General features: G+C 44.7%; 1 protein-coding gene across 1 annotated transcript in view; it reads right to left on the bottom strand.

Annotated features, from left to right (window-relative positions):
* Positions 1 to 252: 252 nt before the first annotated feature.
* khdrbs2 (KH domain containing, RNA binding, signal transduction associated 2) overlaps positions 253 to 19,555 on the bottom strand; it is a 122,971-nt gene continuing 103,668 nt past the window's right edge. Inside the window, exons 7-9 of the mRNA XM_063192270.1 lie at positions 5,438 to 5,520; positions 5,128 to 5,186; positions 253 to 1,060 (exon numbers count right to left, since the gene is read on the bottom strand). Coding sequence (XP_063048340.1) covers positions 957 to 1,060; positions 5,128 to 5,186; positions 5,438 to 5,520 — 246 coding nt within the window. The 3' untranslated portion in view covers positions 253 to 956. The remainder of the gene's footprint in view (positions 1,061 to 5,127; positions 5,187 to 5,437; positions 5,521 to 19,555) is intronic.

Genomic DNA, 19,555 nt, shown 5'->3' on the forward strand with positions numbered 1-19,555 from the left:
CAGTAGTCAATGAACAATTTAGTGTTAGTGTTCAAATGGAGCCTGTGGAGTGGATTAATGTGGCTGATCTAGACTTACACAAAATGACTTCAATTTTTTTTGTAAATTTATTTACGTATTTATAAAAAAGAAAACAACATTTTAGCCATTTCCTATACCCAAGCAGGCATTTATTACTATAAACAAATACTTGGAATGTATCTAATTTTACAAAAAGAGAAAGATTTCAACATTATTAACAAATTATGGCAAACAAATTTGACAATTAATATGGCCACCTATTTAGAGAAGCTTACACATTGTGCTTTATGTTCTTTTATTACATGTTTTATTTACAGATACATCTTAACACAGAACAGAGCGCTTGTCTGAAGCTACATACATAGCCGTTTGCTGTCTACCCCAATACCGAAATTGAAATTAAATTTACAACGCAATAGTTAACATAATTAAATGAACAAGTATTAAAAAAGAAGTTATATACAAGATAGTTATCTTCACTTAATGGTAATAAATCAGTCTGGCCTGGATGACAACAGGATCACGAAAAGGATCAATAAGTGTAAGTTATGTGGCAACCCCATGCTTTTGTTTACGAAGAAACACACAGTTATGTACAATCAAAATGACATTGAGCAGTTCAAGTGCAGGGTTTGACGTATCAACCCCAATTTTCACATTTTTTTTCCATCTCAATGTTTGTCTTCCCTCTCATTGCTTCTACAAATGAGTTCACGTTATTTAAAAAAAGCCATCAGTGGGGGAGGGGGTGGGGGTTGGGTCAAGGCCTACAATAGGTTTAAATGGAGACTTCCTATATGAGGCGTGGCGTGGGGGGAGATGTGGTCAAGGGAGCAGAGAGAGAGAGCAAAAAAAATAAAAAAGCAAAGTTTTTTGAAGAGAGTCAAAAGTGATTCATGTGGTCATGTTGGAGGGCGCAATGTTTCGAAGCACCTTCAATATCTACCGTAGGGGTGTTGTCTGAAGCCCCGTCGGGAAGGCCTGGGGGCTGCCGGGGCTTTGAGGGCAGGAGGGCGCGTGGAGCTCCAGTCTTCTTCTGCTACAAGCACAGCACACAGCACAGACGGGGTTGCCAAATTAATTACACAAGCGCAAAACACAGATACTGTACGGTACACTACAAGTTATCATACATATCACGTACACTGTACTACAGCACAGAAGCTAATAACAACAACAAGTTGAACAAGGGCAGGGACACGTTATTACATTAGATATAATATGACAGTGCACTTAGTCAACAGCAACAAAATAACAACAATGCTGTAGCATGGACCAAGAAGACAATTAATGAGTCTCTCCTTTTTTCCCCCCAAATGAGCTTATGAATTATACTAGCCAGGCTGTGCCCTCCTAGTGACGCAACACTTTTGAACGTCGATGATAATCAGGCTAGAATTATAACCCCATAGGAACGCGCTGGACAGCCAACAGAAGTGTGTGTAATGAGGTCCACATCAGCTGGTTGCTTGTGCTGTGAAGCGTCTTGATTTCCATCGATTTTATCGAATGACTCACAGCGCTGCACCTGAGATGTGCGTGCCACGTACTGAAGCCAACACCGATACTCTAACCTTTCAGCTCGGCTGCTGGAATGACCACTGTAACAGAACGCGCAGCTGCTGTGCTGTCTGTTACGTATGCCAAAAGAAAAGCATGCGATCTGTGTCTGAGGCTGACAGGCTTACGGTACTCTTACATGCTGCAAATGAAGACCAGAGCAACATGATGTAATGTGTGCACTGTGCTGTAACATGTAATCTCACTAAGTGCACATAGAACACCACCTCAATTACACGCCAAGCACTGGTCATCCTTGTTCTGGGCGGTGAGCATCACACACTTCTCATTTCAGCTAATATGAACATACAGTATATAAGACTCAACAGCACACTTCAGTGTACTGCAAGATATGGCTTGTCAGAAGGACAAGCACTCTGCAATGCTGTGTCTATTCAATCACTCGTTCTGTGTTCATTTACTAGAATATACTTCCAAAACATACTCATACTGGAGGGCTGCTTGCATTGAGGAAGGTCCAGTGACCGAAACCTTTTGCACTTCTGGGCGGCACTTTTATCGCTTGTATATATGTAAAGCAGTGAAGAAATTATTGCATCGGCTATCGGTGTGCGAGTTCCACTCCTTCCTGCTGTGGATTATCATTTGGGAACCTACGTACACATATTAGGACTGGAGTTACTGGCGCAACGCCCTCTCAGACTTGTCTCCATACTGGAAAGTAAACATAACTGCCCTGGTTAAGAATTGAAGCTAGGGTACAGCAGATATGACTGTCAGAAAGACAAGTGTGAATGAGGTGTTCCTGCACAGTTCGTCCCCCTCGGAGCGCGAACCGGCCACCGCGTCATCTATCGATTGGGCAATGGGCGTCACAGTACGAGCGCGTTGAGATAAAGGGTCGATCTGATAGCCTAACGCTACAGCACTGTATTGAGGCTTCGGGAGGGAGGTTTACTAACGTTCCATGCCACACTCTGCTAGTTGGCCTCCCTTACACAAGCACTGGCCAAAGCTGCTTGCAATGACACAATGCAGGAAAAATGTGCACTACTAAGTTTTCAGAACATGCCTGAGCGACCGTCAACATCACAACTAATAGCTGACCGGCAGGCCAAAACAGGCCTTAACCCAGAGACGTTCTAAATGCATCTTTGCTTAACCTTCAGAGTGTGTGTCCTGGCAGGGAGGCCAAAAATCACATCAGTTCCTTTTTTGGTGTGTGTGTGTGTGTGTGTGTGTGTGTGTGTGTGTGTGTGTGTGTGTGTGTGTGTGTGTGTGTGTGTGTGTGTGTGTGTGTGTGTGTGTGTGTGTGTGTGTTGTGTGTGTGTGCTGTGCATGTGTGTGTGTGTGTGGGTGCGTGCGTGTGCGCTTGTTGTGTGTGCGTGCGTGCGTCCGTGCATGCGTGTGTGTGTGGCTGTGTGCGTGCGTGTGTGTGTGTGTTTGTGTGTGTGTGTGTGTGTGCGTGCGTGCGTGCGTGCGTGCGTCCGTGCTGCTATTGCCCCGGCTGGGCATGGGATCCTGCGAGTGAGTGGTCAGGGGACTGGTTGTCACGGTGATAGAATTGGAGGTGTTGTCAGTCAGGGATTGGTCGTCAGGGTGATGGATTTGGAGGTGTTGTTTTGCAACTGACTGCGGCTGGCGACCAGACCAGAGCAGAGCAGGTGACGGGGGACTGACTGTGTGCCATGCCTTTGGATTGGATTACTGAGCTCTTAATAAGCCCTGCTGTCTTGAGGCGGCCCATGACACCAATATGGATGGAGGAAAGAAAAAAGGAGCGAGTGAGACAGAAGAAAGAGAGACAGAGAAGCAAATGGCAAGAGGAAGGAGAACGTGACAGAAAGGAGAGAGAGAGAGAGAGAGAGAGAGAGAGAGAGAGAGAGAGAGAGAGAGAGAGAGAGAGAGAGAGAGGGGAGGCAAATGTGTGTGTGTGTGTGTGTGCATGCTTGTGTGTGTGCATGTGTGCATGCGTGTGTGTGTGCGTGCGTCACATTCTCCCGTTCCTCTGCTCATTGCAGTCAATGGTTCATCAGAAAGAGACTAATTAAAGTTGGCCAGGCTGTCAGACCAGCGTAATCTAAGTCTTCTGTTTGGAAATGAATTGGACATTCCCAGTGTAATAGGAGTCGGTCCCATGGAAAGCTGGCAGCGCACGGCCTCTTGTTAGAACCTCACAATGACATGAAACAGCCTCTCTCCTCTCTCTGCTCTCCAAAGCAGCGGTTGGGATTTCCATGCTACAAAGTCTTTATGGACCATGAAATCAACATCATTGCTCTCTCGTGGTTTTTTTTGCGCTGCCTTTCACCCAGTCACACTTTCCTGCGTGCCAGTTGTCCTTTTTAAAAAAAAAAACCATGCAGGGAAAATGAATGACCAGGAGTGCTCGACAGAAACAAACACAGAGCATCGCTTCCAGAGCATAGAGGACAAAAGCCACATCACAACACAGCACAACACAACACAACAGCAAGCCAGTTGCTTGCCAAGCGCGGCTGGATGGCGAGTATCGTATCGGCCATAATCCTATGAGGGCTGCACTTTCAAAAGGAAAACGTGCCGCAGTGTACCCACGACCAGGGCCGCTGACCGCTTTTTCTGGGCCCTGGACAAAGTCATCTGAAAGGGCCCCCTATCCAATACATACAATCTAACTGGGCCCCCTATCTCTCACTGGGTCCGGGACAACAAACCCCTTTGTCCCCCCGTGTCAGCGGGCCTGACCGCGGCAGCCAGCAGCCTGCATGAAAAGCCTCCCCCTCCTCCCCCTCACACAATAGGCATCAGCCCAAAAAGCCTCAAGGTCTCTTGCTGGCCCTGGGCCCTTGGTACGGTACGGTACGGTAGAAGCTGCAACCCCAAGCCAGGAGAGCCTCCACCTGTGCCAAGCCCAGGGAAGGGAAGGGAGAGGAAGGCCATTGCTCACGGCAGCTACCCTCCCCAAAGGATGCCTGCATGGGCTTCTGGCGGTGGTCTGGCACAGGGTGACACAATGAGGGCTTTTCACTTTTATCTCTCAGCTGTGAAACATGACCGGCTCTCTGGGCGGCGTAGGGCAGCGCGCCAGCATTGTCTGGTCAATGCCACGACTGAGTCAGAGAATGAGGCGCTGTCATCTTTTGTGTTGGACACCGCACTTGACTGGGGGATTGACACAGTTCGGATAGGCAACGTTCAACTGCAATTTGTGGGAAAATAACCTTCTGTTTATTGTTTTGTCTGATGAATAAAAAAAGAAACAAACTAAGTACTAAGTTTGTCACTGATTAAATGTGGTTAACATCCACACATCTGGGGAGGAAGAACCAGATAGGGTTATTTCCTTACGAATAAATGTTTTCTTTTTGTAATCTTGTCCAAAACAATGCCTAAAACAAACATGGTTTGGTATTAGTGGAACGACTTGATGTAATGATGGAGCTGGGCTACTGTGTACCTGAGCTGATCACTACCATTTGGATTGACGGACATACTAACTTATTGTTGGACAACAAATGATATGGGGGTTTGAGAAAGTCAGGTATACATGATATATTATAATACAGTCAATCATAATTAATAAATCCTAAGTCAGGGCCTTACCATAGTTGTTGTAGGATTCTTCAGTTGTTCCGTGGCCGTATTCATAGTATTCAGAAATGCTGCATTGGGAGATGAGGAGTATGAGTATGGATGTTGCATGGTCTCAAATGATTTACGCACATGATCATCAAAATGTATTCAAGTATTCACACACATTCATGTATTTACACACATGATCATCATAATGTATTCAAGTATTCACACACATTCATGTATTTACACACATGATCATCATAATGTATTCAAGAAGCTATCCTCTGTGTCTCCATTGGGTTTCTGTTACGGTTCGGTGAATTGGAAACGTACTTACCTTTTAGACTGATTGCTGTAAGTATCATCATAAGCATCATAACTCTCGTCGTCATATTCGCCATCATATCCGTCGTCATAACTCTGAAACACACGAGACAGAGAGGAGAGAAAAAAAAGCTTTGTTCAAACCCTTTGTTTAGTACCGTGTCCACTTGTTCTCTCATTACGCTAAGGCAGTCACCAGGCTTAATTATTTAGCGGACCAGAGCACCTCAGACCAATTTAAAGTTTGGTCGAATTCCCTTCTCGCTGGCGCTCACTTACGGTTTGACTCTCTGACTTCGGTGGGAATTAGGGGCCCAAAGACATCCAGCGCGAGCCCAACTCAATTTGATCTTCACATAGCAGAGCCACTAATCACTTCAGCTTCCAAAAATCAATGATTAATTACATCGCGGAGGGATTTCCCCTCATATATATACTCCCTGGGTGAGCACTGTGTCATGAAAGCTGAATCCTGTCCAACACGGCTCGTATTGATTGCTGTTCCACTGACAGAAGTGTGCTTTCATTGGTCGTGTCCCAAAATAAAGTGGTTAACCTTTGGGAATGCTTCAGCACTTTTTTTCTTCTATCTTTTCGTTTTCTTTTAATCAAATCGAAAGGTACTTTCATGGGCCTGAATACTAACAAACCAACCAAATCATTCCCCAGTTTTGCTCTCGGATATAATGAGATATAGAACCTTCTAATACATCAAACAAGTTTTTTTTTGTTTTTTTTTAAAGAGAGGAAAAGAAAATGTCTTATGTTCAAAGACTATCCACTGTATGTATTCTAGGACAATCATGCCTTAGTTTTTGAAATCTTAAAGCAATCAATTATGCGAGACAGGCGGCAGCGAAACCTGACTGCAATCCAAAAGGTTGTGTGTGAAGCTTGAGCTTCCAAGTCACGCTGCTCCGGCTGCTTTGCATACGCTGTTAATCCTCCGTCTGTCACCGACCCACCACCGCTGTTTATCCTGCTGCACTTATCGCCTCTATCGCAACACTCGCAAGGTGAAGACACTTTCTTATCGCCGGATAAATCGCGTTTATATCTTTTTCGGTGGCCTTCAAAGGGTGTGTGTGTGTGTGTGTGTGTGTGTGTGTGTGTGTGTGTGTGTGTGTGTGTGTGTGTGTGTGTGTGTGTGTGTGTGTGTGTGTCAGACAAGCGTCGACATCTACACCTAATCTCTTGGGAATGAGGCGTCTGCTTTTTTTTAAAATCCCATATGCCATTTTCAAGCCAGACAAACTTTCTCAAACTTAAAAGGGGGGATATTTCAAAGCTGGGTAATAGCTTATTACTAAAAGAAGCCCATATCTTATCATTTCAATCTAATTGGGAAAATATATAGTTCTAGGAATACGGGGATCTGTGGGCAGGTCTATTCAAAATGTGCATTACACTGAGTGGTAAAGTTTGAAGTCAAAATAATTGGAAAATCAAAGTCACGAAAAGTTGCCACAAGCCCAGAAGTCTTCATCAATAAAGAAAGTCCAACTCCTACTCCTAAAATATGAACCAAATTGGAGAATTTGTACTTGTAAAATAGTGGAAATGATGGCTAGTTGTTTAATCCTCCAGCACTTCAAACTAAAGGCAATCCTGCTAAATCTGTCTTCACACAAAATACTCTTCTCCTCCCACACAGTAACTGCAAGGCTGCCTTTCTGGCAAGTGGAACGCGTCCAAGTCCTGATAGCAAATACCACTTTCCTCACAATAGTTAATAGCTTCATGGTGCTTAGTCTGAATTAAATACATGGCGCAAGTCTTTTTTTGCTGTCAGAGTCTTATCAGAAAGGGGCCCACTCATTGTCATATTAAAGCACTCTGTCCTCTCACCACATTCCCATGCCACACTCCGCTCTGGCTCTGCAGCAGTTCTGTAAGTACTGTATGAACATGGATTACACTAAATGAATGTTAAGGGATTATGTCATGGATTAAGATGTTTCCGGAATCTAACACCTCTAGCTTCGACTATTAGGCTCTCTTCAAATTGAAAGGGTCGAGACACCTTCCTCATTTTTTCCCCATAGAAATTTGTTAACGTTAACACGCAGGCAAAAACCCTGAAAATATATATGGCCTACTTAACCTAAGGAATAAAATCTCCATGTGGAAATTCTGCCAACCAATCAAATGTGTAAAAAGTTGGCTTGCCTAACATGGCACAGTCTACCCCTGCTAGTTTATTTCCACTGACCTAACCTGCAGAGGTTATTATCACTTTTCCACCAGGCAGTCTCTTATCTATTCAACAGAGGCCAAGGTGAAAAAATATTATCACACGTTATTCTAAAAGAAACCTGCTGTACAGTACTCCATTTTAACATGCTAAAGAAAAGAAAAAAAAACTTGGGACAATTTATAACCATTAACCATTTTTTTCAGATGGCATCCCTCAGGGAGAAGTCTCAGGGGTTCAAATTCTCAACTTTCTCTGAAAGAACTCGGACGATTCTTTGGCCACCACTTTAAAAAGCAATTTTAGAACTTTCAAGCAGTGTAAAAATAAAAAAAGATACACTTTTCCCTCATGAAACATTTTTTTCTTGTTGGAAAGCTTTTATGTGGTTCCTTTTCTGGAATGAACTTTATGGTCTTCGTCCTTTGAGGCCTCAACATTATTACTACCCATAGTGCTTCACTGGTGAGCAGCGCCACAGCACCAGGCCATAGAGGGCTGCCTGGAGAAGACAGACTGTGCTGTGCTGTGCTGTGCTGTGCTGTGCTGTGCTGTGCTGTGCTGTGCTGTGCTGTGCTGTGCTGTGCTGTGCTGTGCTGTGCTGTGCTGTTCTGTGCTGTGCTGCCTAGAGAAGGCTGTGCTGTGCTGTGCTGTACTGTGCTGTGCTGTGCTGTGCTGTACTGTGCTGTACTGTGCTGTACTGTGCTGCCTAGAGAAGGCTGTGCTGTGCTGTGCTGTGCTGTGCTGTGCTGTGCTGTGCTGTGCTGTGCTGTGCTGTGCTGTGCTGTGCTGTGCTGTGCTGTGCTGTGCTGTGCTGTGCTGTGCTGTGCTGCCTAGTGAAGGCTGGTAGGGTCTGGTCTGGTCTGGTCTGGTCTGGTCTGGTCTGGTCTGGTCTGTGCTGTGCTGTGCTGTGCTGTGCTGCGCAGGACTGGGCTGTGCTGGGTTGGGCTGTTTTGCGTAGATAAGGCTGTGCTGTGCTGTGCTGTGCTGTGCTGTGCTGTGCTGTGCTGTGCAGTGCTGCGCTGCGCTGCGCTGCGCTGTGCTGTACTGTGCTGCCTAGAGAAGGCTGTGCTGCGCTGCGCTGCGCTGCGCTGCGCTGCGCTGCGCTGTGCTGTTCTGTGCTGTACTATGCTGTGCTGCCTAGAGAAAGCTGGTCTGGGCTGTGCTGTGCTGTGCTGTGCTGTGCTGTGCTGTGCTGTGCTGTGCTGTGCTGTGCTGTGCTGTGCTGTGCTGTGCTGTGCTGTGCTGTGCTGAGCAGAGCTCCTCAAGGAGAGATGGGCTGCCACGTTTGCCGTTTCCATGCCAAACCGTCTCTGCTTTTCAAGTGTTCTTCAGCATTGATCTAAGCACTGTTCAATCTTAAAGCCACTACATACTGTACATTTTATTCTGTCCCACCCTATCGCTTCTCATCTCATCTCATCTTATCACATCTCATCTCATCTCATCTCATCGAAGGAAAGGCTGATTCTCTGGAGAACCATGGAGACGGTGTGCAAAAAGCTTTCTCTCTCTTTCTCTCTCTTTGCCTGATGCCCACATACTTCAGAGCTCCACCAGTAGCATGGGCTGCCATTTTGTTCTGTGGGGACCTGCCTTTTGGGCGACATGAATTGGGCTATTTTGTAGCTGCCATGGTTTGCCTGTTTTTGCTGTGAATGTCACAGCAACCTGACAGCTCTGACAACGTGTATGGAAGCGGTCGGCGTGTGGTCAGCCCTCTCCCCCTACTTTATCCCAATCTCTCATGCTGGTCTGCCTTGCATGGATATTTATGTCCTGTTGCTTTGCCGGTGTGTGAATGGAGAATGAGGAATGAGAGAGAGAGAGAGAGAGAGAGAGAGAGAGAGAGAGAGAGAGAGAGAGAGAGAGAGAGAGAGAGAGAGAGAGAGAGAGAGAGAGAGAGAGAGAGAGAGAGAGAGAGAGAATAAAAGAGAAAAAAACAACAACAAGAGACCAAGAGAGAGAAAGACAGCACATTCGTTCCACATAAAAAACGCATGGCCCACCTCATGCAGAGGAATTGGTTATTTGTATCCCCCATGGAGGCAACTTCTCTTTCTTTAGTCAGAGACTGGACCATCTAGCCCAGAAAATCTATTCCAAAATCCTGTTTGTCCAGGCATCCGTTCCTGTTTTAGGAAGTCCGTAATGCATGACTATCCACCAAGACTTTCCCCTTTGCCCCCTCCTCTGTTCACCCAAACACGGGCTTCAAGGAGCTACCGTGCATACATAACAAGCACGAGGCATTCCGTTAATGATGGCTGATCCTTACATTTCAGAAGTCATTTGGAAAACCAATTAACTCCAGTCCTATTGAGCGGGGCAAAAGAGGAAATAAATCAGGTGTTAATGCACGAGCGGAGAGCCGTGGCCGCGGTGTAATTAGGCCGGCAAGCGTCCGAAAGCCCCCTCAATACCGACGCTTCATTATCAATTGGCAACTGTGGCAACTCCCATGACAGGGACCGCACTTCCTTCCTGTGCCGTTGGTCACGGAGAGGAGACAAGAGAGGGAGTCGGAGGACAAGAAGAAAAATGGCCGCTCCATCCAGAGCCTTTTGTCTGCGGCTGCATTTTGTGGCAGGCAAAGTGTGAAGACAGCTTCTCAGTTTTGGGCATTATCTGAATAGTCCCTGATGTAGCACTGAAGAATGAGCCTGTCTGACCAAACGCTAGGGCCGAGTGTGAAAGCTTTTGTTGCGTTGAACTGAGAAATCTCAAAGGCTGGTAGTTTGTTCAACTGCAACATTTTCAAAGTTTTAGAACTGCAGGCCAGTAAATAAAATGAAGCCATTTGCAGAGTCAGATGTGTTTCAAGAAGGAGGCCGCACCTTGCACAGTAGTGTTTTTTATTGCACAGACGCTTTTCGCCGTGTGCCTTCTTCAGAGTCAGATGTGTACATCCACACCTAAGGTTGTAAGAGTTGCAGGACAAAACAAACGATTAGGAGATGTCTGGTCAGTGCAACATGTGCAACATACTGTAACACTCGTTTTTGCAGTATAATACTCCTGTCGTCTGGGTCCAGTGTTATGATATGCCAAGCTGCTCAGGGCCGCCGCTAGACATAAGCAGAGTATGCAGAGTGCTTAGGGCACCAACCAGTCTTTGGGGCACCAACCACTTTGCCCCCAAAATTGGGCCCTCTTAAATTGAGATTGACTTAAAAAACGTCAAGAAAAAAATATTGAATTACATTATGAAACATAGATTTGTTAGTAGATTATTATTATTATTATTATTATTATTGTTGTTATTATTATTATTATTATTATTATTATTATTATTATTATTATTATTATTATTATTATTTAACCATGGGGGGCTCCTGACCAGCTACTGTATAGGGCCTCCAAAACCTTAGCAGTGGCCCTGAAGCTGCTCACCACATCAGGCTAAAGCACAGGAATATCCCAGCAAAAACAGATGCTCCACTCAGGTATATGTCAAACGTTTTTGAAATGTATGAAATGCCGCTTCCTCCTCCTGGCCTCCTGTTGGTGCAGTGACCTTACGGAGCAAACAAGGTGACGTGCTTTTAACTGTGGTGTCGCAGCCAGGTGTCTGAAGGCTGGGAGTGACAGGTGCTGACAGCTCTTCTCACTTGTACAGTTAATATGCAGAGGGTGACGCTTCACCAAGGTGAACCAGGCCAGAGAGAGAGAGAGAGAGAGGGGGGGGGGGGGGGGGGGGGGGGGGGGGGGGGGGGAGTGAGAGAGAGAGAGAGGGGGGAGAGAGAGAGTAAGAGAGAGAGAGCGAGAGAGAGAGAGAGAGAGAGAGAGAGAGAGAGAGAGAGAGAGAGAGAGAGAGAGAGAGAGAGAGAGAGAGAGAGAGAGAGAGAGAGAGGGAGAGGGGGTAGAGAAACAGAGGATTCCAGGGAGGAATAAGGGAGTTATAACTTTATAACTTTTCGGCAGAGAGAGAGAGAGAGAGAGAGAGAGAGAGAGAGAGAGAGAGAGAGAGAGAGAGAGAGAGAGAGAGACTCCACACTTCAGGAAACCCTGCACTTCCATACATTTACTAGCGTGTCCGCTGTAATTACAGTCAAGCGGCTCACAGCGTGGATAATTAAAAAGCCTGCTTCGGTGTTCGACATGTACCGTTCAATGCGTAAAGGGGTCAATGTGTGCAGTACACTATGAGAGAACCGCACCGACTGAAGGCTTGGAGGTGATAAATCTATAGTGCGGTTCATGTAAAGTGCCTGCGGCCGGTCGCGGTAGGGATGGAGAGGGAATTAATATGCTGTCTGTACTGACTGACTGACATTCTCATATGAAGCAGATGTGTCTAAAGAAGCGTTGGTAACACTTTACTTAAAGCCCATTTCAAAGTGCATTATGAGCATATTTATAACTAATTATAATACATATCATAATTAGTCACAATGCATTATGGCTACACTCATAATGCTTCATGATGTATTATATCAACAGTTATAACGATACATCTAGCTTATAAGTAAGGGTTAACGTTCGGCGAGAAGATCGCTACCGTGGCATAGCAGAACGACAGAGAGAATCTTTAGACCCCGACGCGGAGCGGAGGGGTCTTGTTCTCTCTTAAGTGCTGCTATTCCACAAAGCGACCGACTCGCCGAAAGTTAACCCGCTTATTATATGGATATACTTAAATGATTCACACATGGCGGGGACATTTCTTTAGGCCTATTTAATGTTAAGATTGTTGCTGCGCAAAACAAAACAGTGCCGTTGTGAAACGCTAGGCAACAGCTAGGTAGCCAGGACAACAGGTGTTGTCTATCACAGCAGCTGATTAGAGTCTTATTGAAAAGTCGCTTTAGCAGTGAAAAGTCTTGTTGCCATTGACAGCGGTCTGTTATAGACCAACCCGTCCATTATCGAAAAATAACAGACGTGCGAACGTTGGGGAGCCCCGTTGAAATGAATGGAGCATTCGACCGATGACGTCACAACCATATAATAAGTAAGGGTTAACGTTCGGCGAGAAGGTCGCTACCGTGAAATAGCAGCACGACAGAGAGAATCTTTAGACCCCGACGCGGAGCGGAGGGGTCTTGTTCTCTCTGAAGTGCTGCTATTCCACAAAGCGACCGACTCGCCGAAAGTTAACCCGCTTATTATATGGATATACTTAAATGATTCACACATGACGGGGACATTTCTTTAGGCCTATTTAATGTTAAGTCTATTATAGTTTTTAATGTCAAAAGATTGTTGCTGCGCAAAACAAAACAGTGCCGTTGTGGCAACAGCTAGGTAGCCAGGACAACAGGTGTTGTCTATCACAGCAGCTGATTAGAGTCTTGTTGAAAAGTTGCTTTAGCAGTGAAAAGTCTTGTTGCCATTGACAGCGGTCTGTTATAGACCAACCCGTCCGTTATCGAAAAATAACAGACGTGCGAACGTTGGGGAGCCCCGTTGAAATGAATGGAGCATTCGACCGATGACGTCACACCATATAATAAGTAAGGGTTAACGTTCGGCGGTGGAATAGCAGCACGACAGAGAGAATCTTTAGACCCCGACGCGGAGTTGTTCTCTCTGAAGTGCTGCTATTCCACAAAGCGACCGACTCGCCGAACGTTAACCCGCTTATTATATGGATATACTTAAATGATTCACACATGGCGGGGACATTTCTTTAGGCCTATTTAATGTTAAGTTTATTATAGTTTTTCATGTCAAAAGATTGTTGCTGCGCAAAACAAAACAGTGCCGTTGTGGAACACCACTAGGCAACAGCTATGTAGCCAGGACAACAGGTGTTGTGACTACCTCTGTTGTCTATCACAGCAGCTGATTAGAGTCTTGTTGAAAAGTCGCTTTAGCAGTGAAAAGTCTTGTTGCCATTGACAGCGGTCTGATAAAGACCAAGCCGTCCGTTATCGAAAAATAACAGACGTGCGAACGTTGGGGAGCCCCATTGAAATGAATGGAGCATTCGACCGATGACGTCACACCATATAATAATGCGATATAAATACAAGGGTGTTATTATTTATTTATTTATATTTATTATAAGGCATTATAAGGTAGATGCATAGTTATAACTGTTGATATAATACATTATGAAGCATTATGAGTGTAGCCATAATGCATTGTGTCTAATTATGATGTGCATTATAATTCATTATAAATGTGCTCATAATGCACTATAGAACGGGCTTTAAGTAAAGTGTTACCGAAGTGTTTTGTTGAAATAAGAAGAAAAAAGAGCAATGAGAGCAATGAAGGTTTTCCTTCATTCAGCTACAACGAACTTTTTTTCCCCTCTTTTCCAAACCATATCATCACGGCAATTAAACTCAGAGGTACCAATACAATTCCCCTTGGTGCCAAGGTAAGAAGAAGAAAACCATTACATTTTATTGCATATTTGTGACAAACTAAATTCAAATAAATAAATAAGTAAACAAATAAATAAACATAATGAATAGAATGAAATGTTGGTGCTTGCCTTTTCATAATATTCAGCATACTGTCACACTGGTATAATGGAGGAGAGGAAATTGCCTCCGTTTTTCATTCTCTCCTCTCAGGGAGAAAGAGAGAAAGAAAGAAAGAAAGAAGGGGGAGGAAAAAAAAAGACTACAGTTCACAAATCCTTGAAAGCCAGACATGAAGCTTTTGGCCTTTGGGGTATTCAATCGCTCTACGTGTGTGTATGAAATTATTAAACAATCTACTTGAGGTGTGTGTCATACAGCTGTTTTATTAAAGAGTGCAGTTATGCATGGGGAATTCCATTTCCATAATTAGCTCACCGCAGAAATGTCAACTCAGCGTTGCAACCGAGCCTTTTGTTAAAAAGCAATTACCGTACCGCGCTCAACTTGTGCACACGGCTCAGGTGAGCCAAGTAGTAGTGCCCCATAAAATAAAAACCGTGCTGTGGCCAGTGTTGCCAGATTTGGTGGTTACCCGCCCAATTGGGCTACTTGGGATGGCTGTCTGCGGGTAAAAACGGGAAATTTTGGCCATTTGGCGTTTTTTTCTGCCGCTTTATGCCCATAGCAATCAATGTAATTTGTTGAAATTGGGTGGAATTTAGCGTATTTTGTCGGTTTTTGAGAACCTTTTGGGCGGGATTTGATCAGACACATCTGGCAACACTGACTGTGACCGCCTTCACTGCGATCGTGTTTCACAAGGAGACCCAGCGTCGACCTGACGGTGTGGCTCACAGTGTCATATCGATGGGGCTCGGATCGACGCGGGGACCGGAGGGTCTTCCACTGTAGTGTATATTTCTCTTTTGTTCCCCATCCAACACGAGTTGAAAGATGTTTTTTCTTTCTTTTCAGCAGCCAGCGGGCCGCTCAGCTTCTCCAGGGGGCGAGGGGAGCGCGTGGAGAGCAAGGTGTGGAGATGTGCTTAACGTCTCAACTGCTCACCTCTGCCCTCCATCTCTCAGCGCCTCACTACACTACACTGCCGACTCCCTTCATTACGCCACGGAGGCTTCCTGAGAGCGGCTGCATATACAGCACAGCCCGAGGCGCATCTTGTCACCAGGCTAGGCAGGCAGTCGCTCGGGGCCCTCAAGCCTATAAATGGTGAATAAGCTAAGACATTAAATTACAGTAGTGGTGATTTGTTGGGAATTTCTCATTATTTTGTTTCAAATTTTCATTATTTTGAATTTTCGCTTGGGGCCCCAACTTACCCTTGAATCGCCCACTGAGCACAGCACACACATCATGCCGCCGTCAGGGTGGGCGTGAAACATTATGCATCTTTTCCACTGCAGGTTTTCTGGTAGGCCTATACAGCTCGACACAGCGCGACTCGGCCGCCACTTTTTGCTATTCGAATAGGCACCACATATCTCAATCGTAAAGAAAAAAAGTGGCGTCCGAGTCGCGATGTGTCGAGCTGTACGCCTACAGTAACAGAAAACCGGCAGTGGAAAAGAGGCAATAAAGTACCTACATGGAAGCAGGCAGGGTCAGATTAATGCACAGGTTAGATATGGCTGCAGCCTAGGGGCCCCCACCTGGCAGGGGGTCCCTGGTCGGCCAAAAATGAAACATTTCAGGATTGTGACAAGGTGCAATATTGAAAATTTCATCTGTTGTGTTGTGTTGTGTTGAGAACAGTTGGTAGACATGTTATCCTTAATTGCTAGCCTGTAGTTCTCAAGTTTTGGCAAAGGACGCGCTCAACTTCTTGGGAATAATGAAAGTCTTTGGGTGCGCGATAAAATGTATCAACTTAAGGAAGAAAAATCCGCACTCACAAACTGCGTCTCATTATTTTTTATATTACCACCATGTCCAAAAAGCAAACGCGTTTCGGCTATCAAGCCTATCCACGCACTGATGAAGGCTTGATAGCCGAAACGCGTTTGCTTTTTGGACATGGTGGTAATATAAATAAATAATGAGACGCAGTTTGTGAGTGCAGATTTTTCTTCCTTAGCCTGTAGTTCTTACACAGTCTATGCAAATATGTCGCGAAATTTGCTTTCCAGGGGGACCACGGCCACCTGCAGCCTAGGGGGCCCAGGGACTTTTAATGCAGCCCTGAAAGCAGGTCATGAGTGGCGGAACACATTGAAGGAGCTACTGTAATGAATGCAGGATTTTTAGTTTTAGTTTTACGGTAATTGCCTGTAAAAACACATGCTGTTACTGTACTGTATGTGAGGGGCCTGTTGTACTGTACTGTATGTAGTTCTGATCATACATTACATTATCGTAATGCAGTGACAGGCATCAGAGGCTGCCTATAGCATCCTGCATTCAGCGACTGTGTCTATACAGTACATTTGTCCAGGCATTTCATGAATCCCACACACACACTAAAGCCTGAGCAATAAAAATGGGCTGTTGTTTGCCTTGGATCAATGCAAGTTTCATGCATAAAGCAGTTTTGAACAGAGTATCCAATTCATGTATGGCCCACGGCCACCATTTGTGCAAATCACACACTGACACACACTGACACACACGCACACACGCACACACACACGCACACACACACACACACACACACACACACACACACACACACACACACACACACACACACACACACACACACACACACACACACACACACACACACACACACACACACACGCTTTGTGGTATCAAGGACAGTGTGATGCCCTTGAGTAAACAAGACAGTGCAAGGCCAGTTGGATAGGAGTGCTGATCCAGCGTTAGCCATTGTTTTTTTCTCTCTGAGCTTTTCAATGCACACCTCACACTTCTTATCTGAAGCAAATCTCCATCTCTGACTCATAGCTATTGCAACCCAATTCCAGCAGAAAACACACACACACACACACACACACACACACACACACACACACACACACACACACACACACACACACACACACACACGCATGCACACACGCACGCACGCACACACACACGCTCACTGTTGGCAGCCCAGACAGACAAGAAAACATTCCTAATTATCTAATTATCCACTGACCTGTTTAAAAACATAAAACTAGGAGACAGAGGAGTACTGCGAAAACTAGGAGATGAGAGAGAGGAGTAGGCCACTTAGAGGGCTAGGAGATGAGAGAGAGGAGTACTGCGAAAACTAGGAGATGAGAGAGAGAGAGAGAGGGAGAGAGAGAGGGGGGGGGGAGTATTGCTAGGGTTGTGTGGGTAGGAGATGAGAGGAGAGAGGAGTAGTACTGCGAGGGCTGTGTGGGTAGGAGATGAGAGAGGGGAGTATGTGAGGGCTGCGTAAAACTAGTATTGCAAGGGCTGTGTAATAGCTGAGAGGGAGTAGTAGAGAGTAGTACTGCGAGGAGTATTGCTAAGGTTGTGTAGGTAGGAGATGAGAGAGAGTGAAGGCTGTGTAAAAGATGAGAGAGGAGTATAGCAAGGGCTGTGTAACACTAGGAGAGGAGGAGAGTAGTATAGCAAGGCCTGTGTAGGTAGGAGACGAGAGAGAAGAGTACTGCGAAGGCTGAGTAAAAGATGAGAGAGAGTATTGTGAAGGCTGTATAGAACTTGGAGATGAGAGAGGAGTATTGTGAAGGCTGTGTGGGTAGGAGATGATAGAGAGTAGTACTGCAAGGGCTGCGTAAAACTAGGAGATGAGGAGTATAGCAAGGGCTGTGTGAAAGATGAGAGAGAGGAGTATTGCAAGGGCTGTGTAGGCAGGAGACGAGAGAGAGGAGTATTGCGAAGGCTGTGTAAAAAATGAGAGAGAGTAGTACTGTGAAGGCTGAGTAAAAGATGAGAGAGAGGAGTACTGCGAAGGCTAGAGAGAGTAGTGGAGGGTAGTACTGCGAGGAGTATTGCGAGGGCTGTGAAAAAGATGAGAGAGAGTAGTACTGCAAGGACTGCGTAAAACTAGGAGATGAGGAGAGTAGTATAGCAAGGGCTATGTGAAAGATGAGAGAGAGAAGTATTGTGAGGGCTGTGTAAAAGATGAGAGGGAGTATTGTGAAGGCTGTATAAAACTAGGAGATGAGAGAGAGGAGTACCGCAAGGGTTGTGTATTTAGGAGATGAGAGAGAGGAGTACTGTGAGGGCTAGAGAGAGTAGTAGAGAGTAATACCAGAGAGAGTAGATAAGATATACTTGAAGGATCTCTGGTAATACTACTGCGAAGAGTACTGCTAGAGTTATGTAAGTAGGAGATGAGAGAGAGGAGTATTGTGAAGTCTGTATAGAACTAGGAGATGAGAGGAGAATTGTGAAGGCTGTATAGAACAGTATAGTATAGAAGAATAGTATTGTCAGAGCTGGGCAGTATTTCAGATACATGTATTTACAGTTTTTCTCGATTGCTTACACACAATTTTCGGAATCAGTTCTCGAATTCTCAAAACTCTACACACAAATCTCCATACCTCACACACAGCGGGCAAAACTCCTCACTAACTCTGAAAAATGCACGTCTTGTCTCAAAACAATGTACTCTCTTCTAAAAAGGTCATTTTGTTCTCAAATGACACACACAAGGAGTCATTTTAATACACTCTTATGTGAACCATTGAACACTAATATGCACAAGGTAAAACTCTATACTCAACTTGACACACAGTAGAAACTTACAGTATGTTCTTCACTGTTCTACTTACTAAAGAGGGTATTTTTCTGTAGTAAAATGCTGAAATATTGTTTTTAGACTTGAAGTACACAGATGTATGGCAAAAAAATACATTTTACATATTTTTCTGACATTTTAAAAAATGCACTAATTTATTGTAAAATATTGGGTAACCACATGAAAGTTATCTCTTGTATAACATATTTTGGAGTTCAAAAACTAAACAAATGTGTTTTCTCACTGCATCCACTCATGTTTTCATCAATATCACATGCAATGTGTGTCCTTATGGGGTGATGATTTCAGATTGTAAACCGGTATGAAGAGAGTTTGCCCATGTGATGAGGAAGTGAACATAGTATGGCAGTTGATTTTAGTATTTTGAATGGCAGTGTGTTCAATGCGACAACCAGGGATTTTCTTCATGAAAATTCAGTGCAATCCAGAGAATTGTGTGTAGTGGTTTGAAAAGAGTGTGTTTTAAAACTGAAATGTGAGTGTAAAGAAGGAATTGTGCTTAGTGTTCAGTGACATTGATTAGGGGAGTTGGGAAATGGGTGAGATGTTCCGAGAATTGTGTGTGAAGTACCAGAACTTGTGTGGAGGCAATCGAGAAAAACTGTAAATACTTTTTTGTATCACAAAAAATATGTATTTTCAATACTTATATTAAATATTAAAATACACAAAGGTGTTTTATATACATATTTTAAATACATGTATCTGAGTCTTGTGAGGGCTGAGAAGAGAGAGAGAGAGAAAGATGAGAGAGAGCAGTATAGCAAGAGCTGTGTAGGTAGGAAAGTGTGTTGCTGAGAGGCGTGTAGAAAGAACGCAATTTTAAGAGGCAAGCCGGAACCGAAGAAGAGGACAAGAGAAAGAGAACGTAAAAAAGAGTCAGAGAGAGAGAGAGAGAGA

The sequence above is a fragment of the Engraulis encrasicolus genome, chromosome 24 (genome assembly GCF_034702125.1).
Source record: "Engraulis encrasicolus isolate BLACKSEA-1 chromosome 24, IST_EnEncr_1.0, whole genome shotgun sequence".
NCBI lineage: Eukaryota > Metazoa > Chordata > Actinopteri > Clupeiformes > Engraulidae > Engraulis > Engraulis encrasicolus.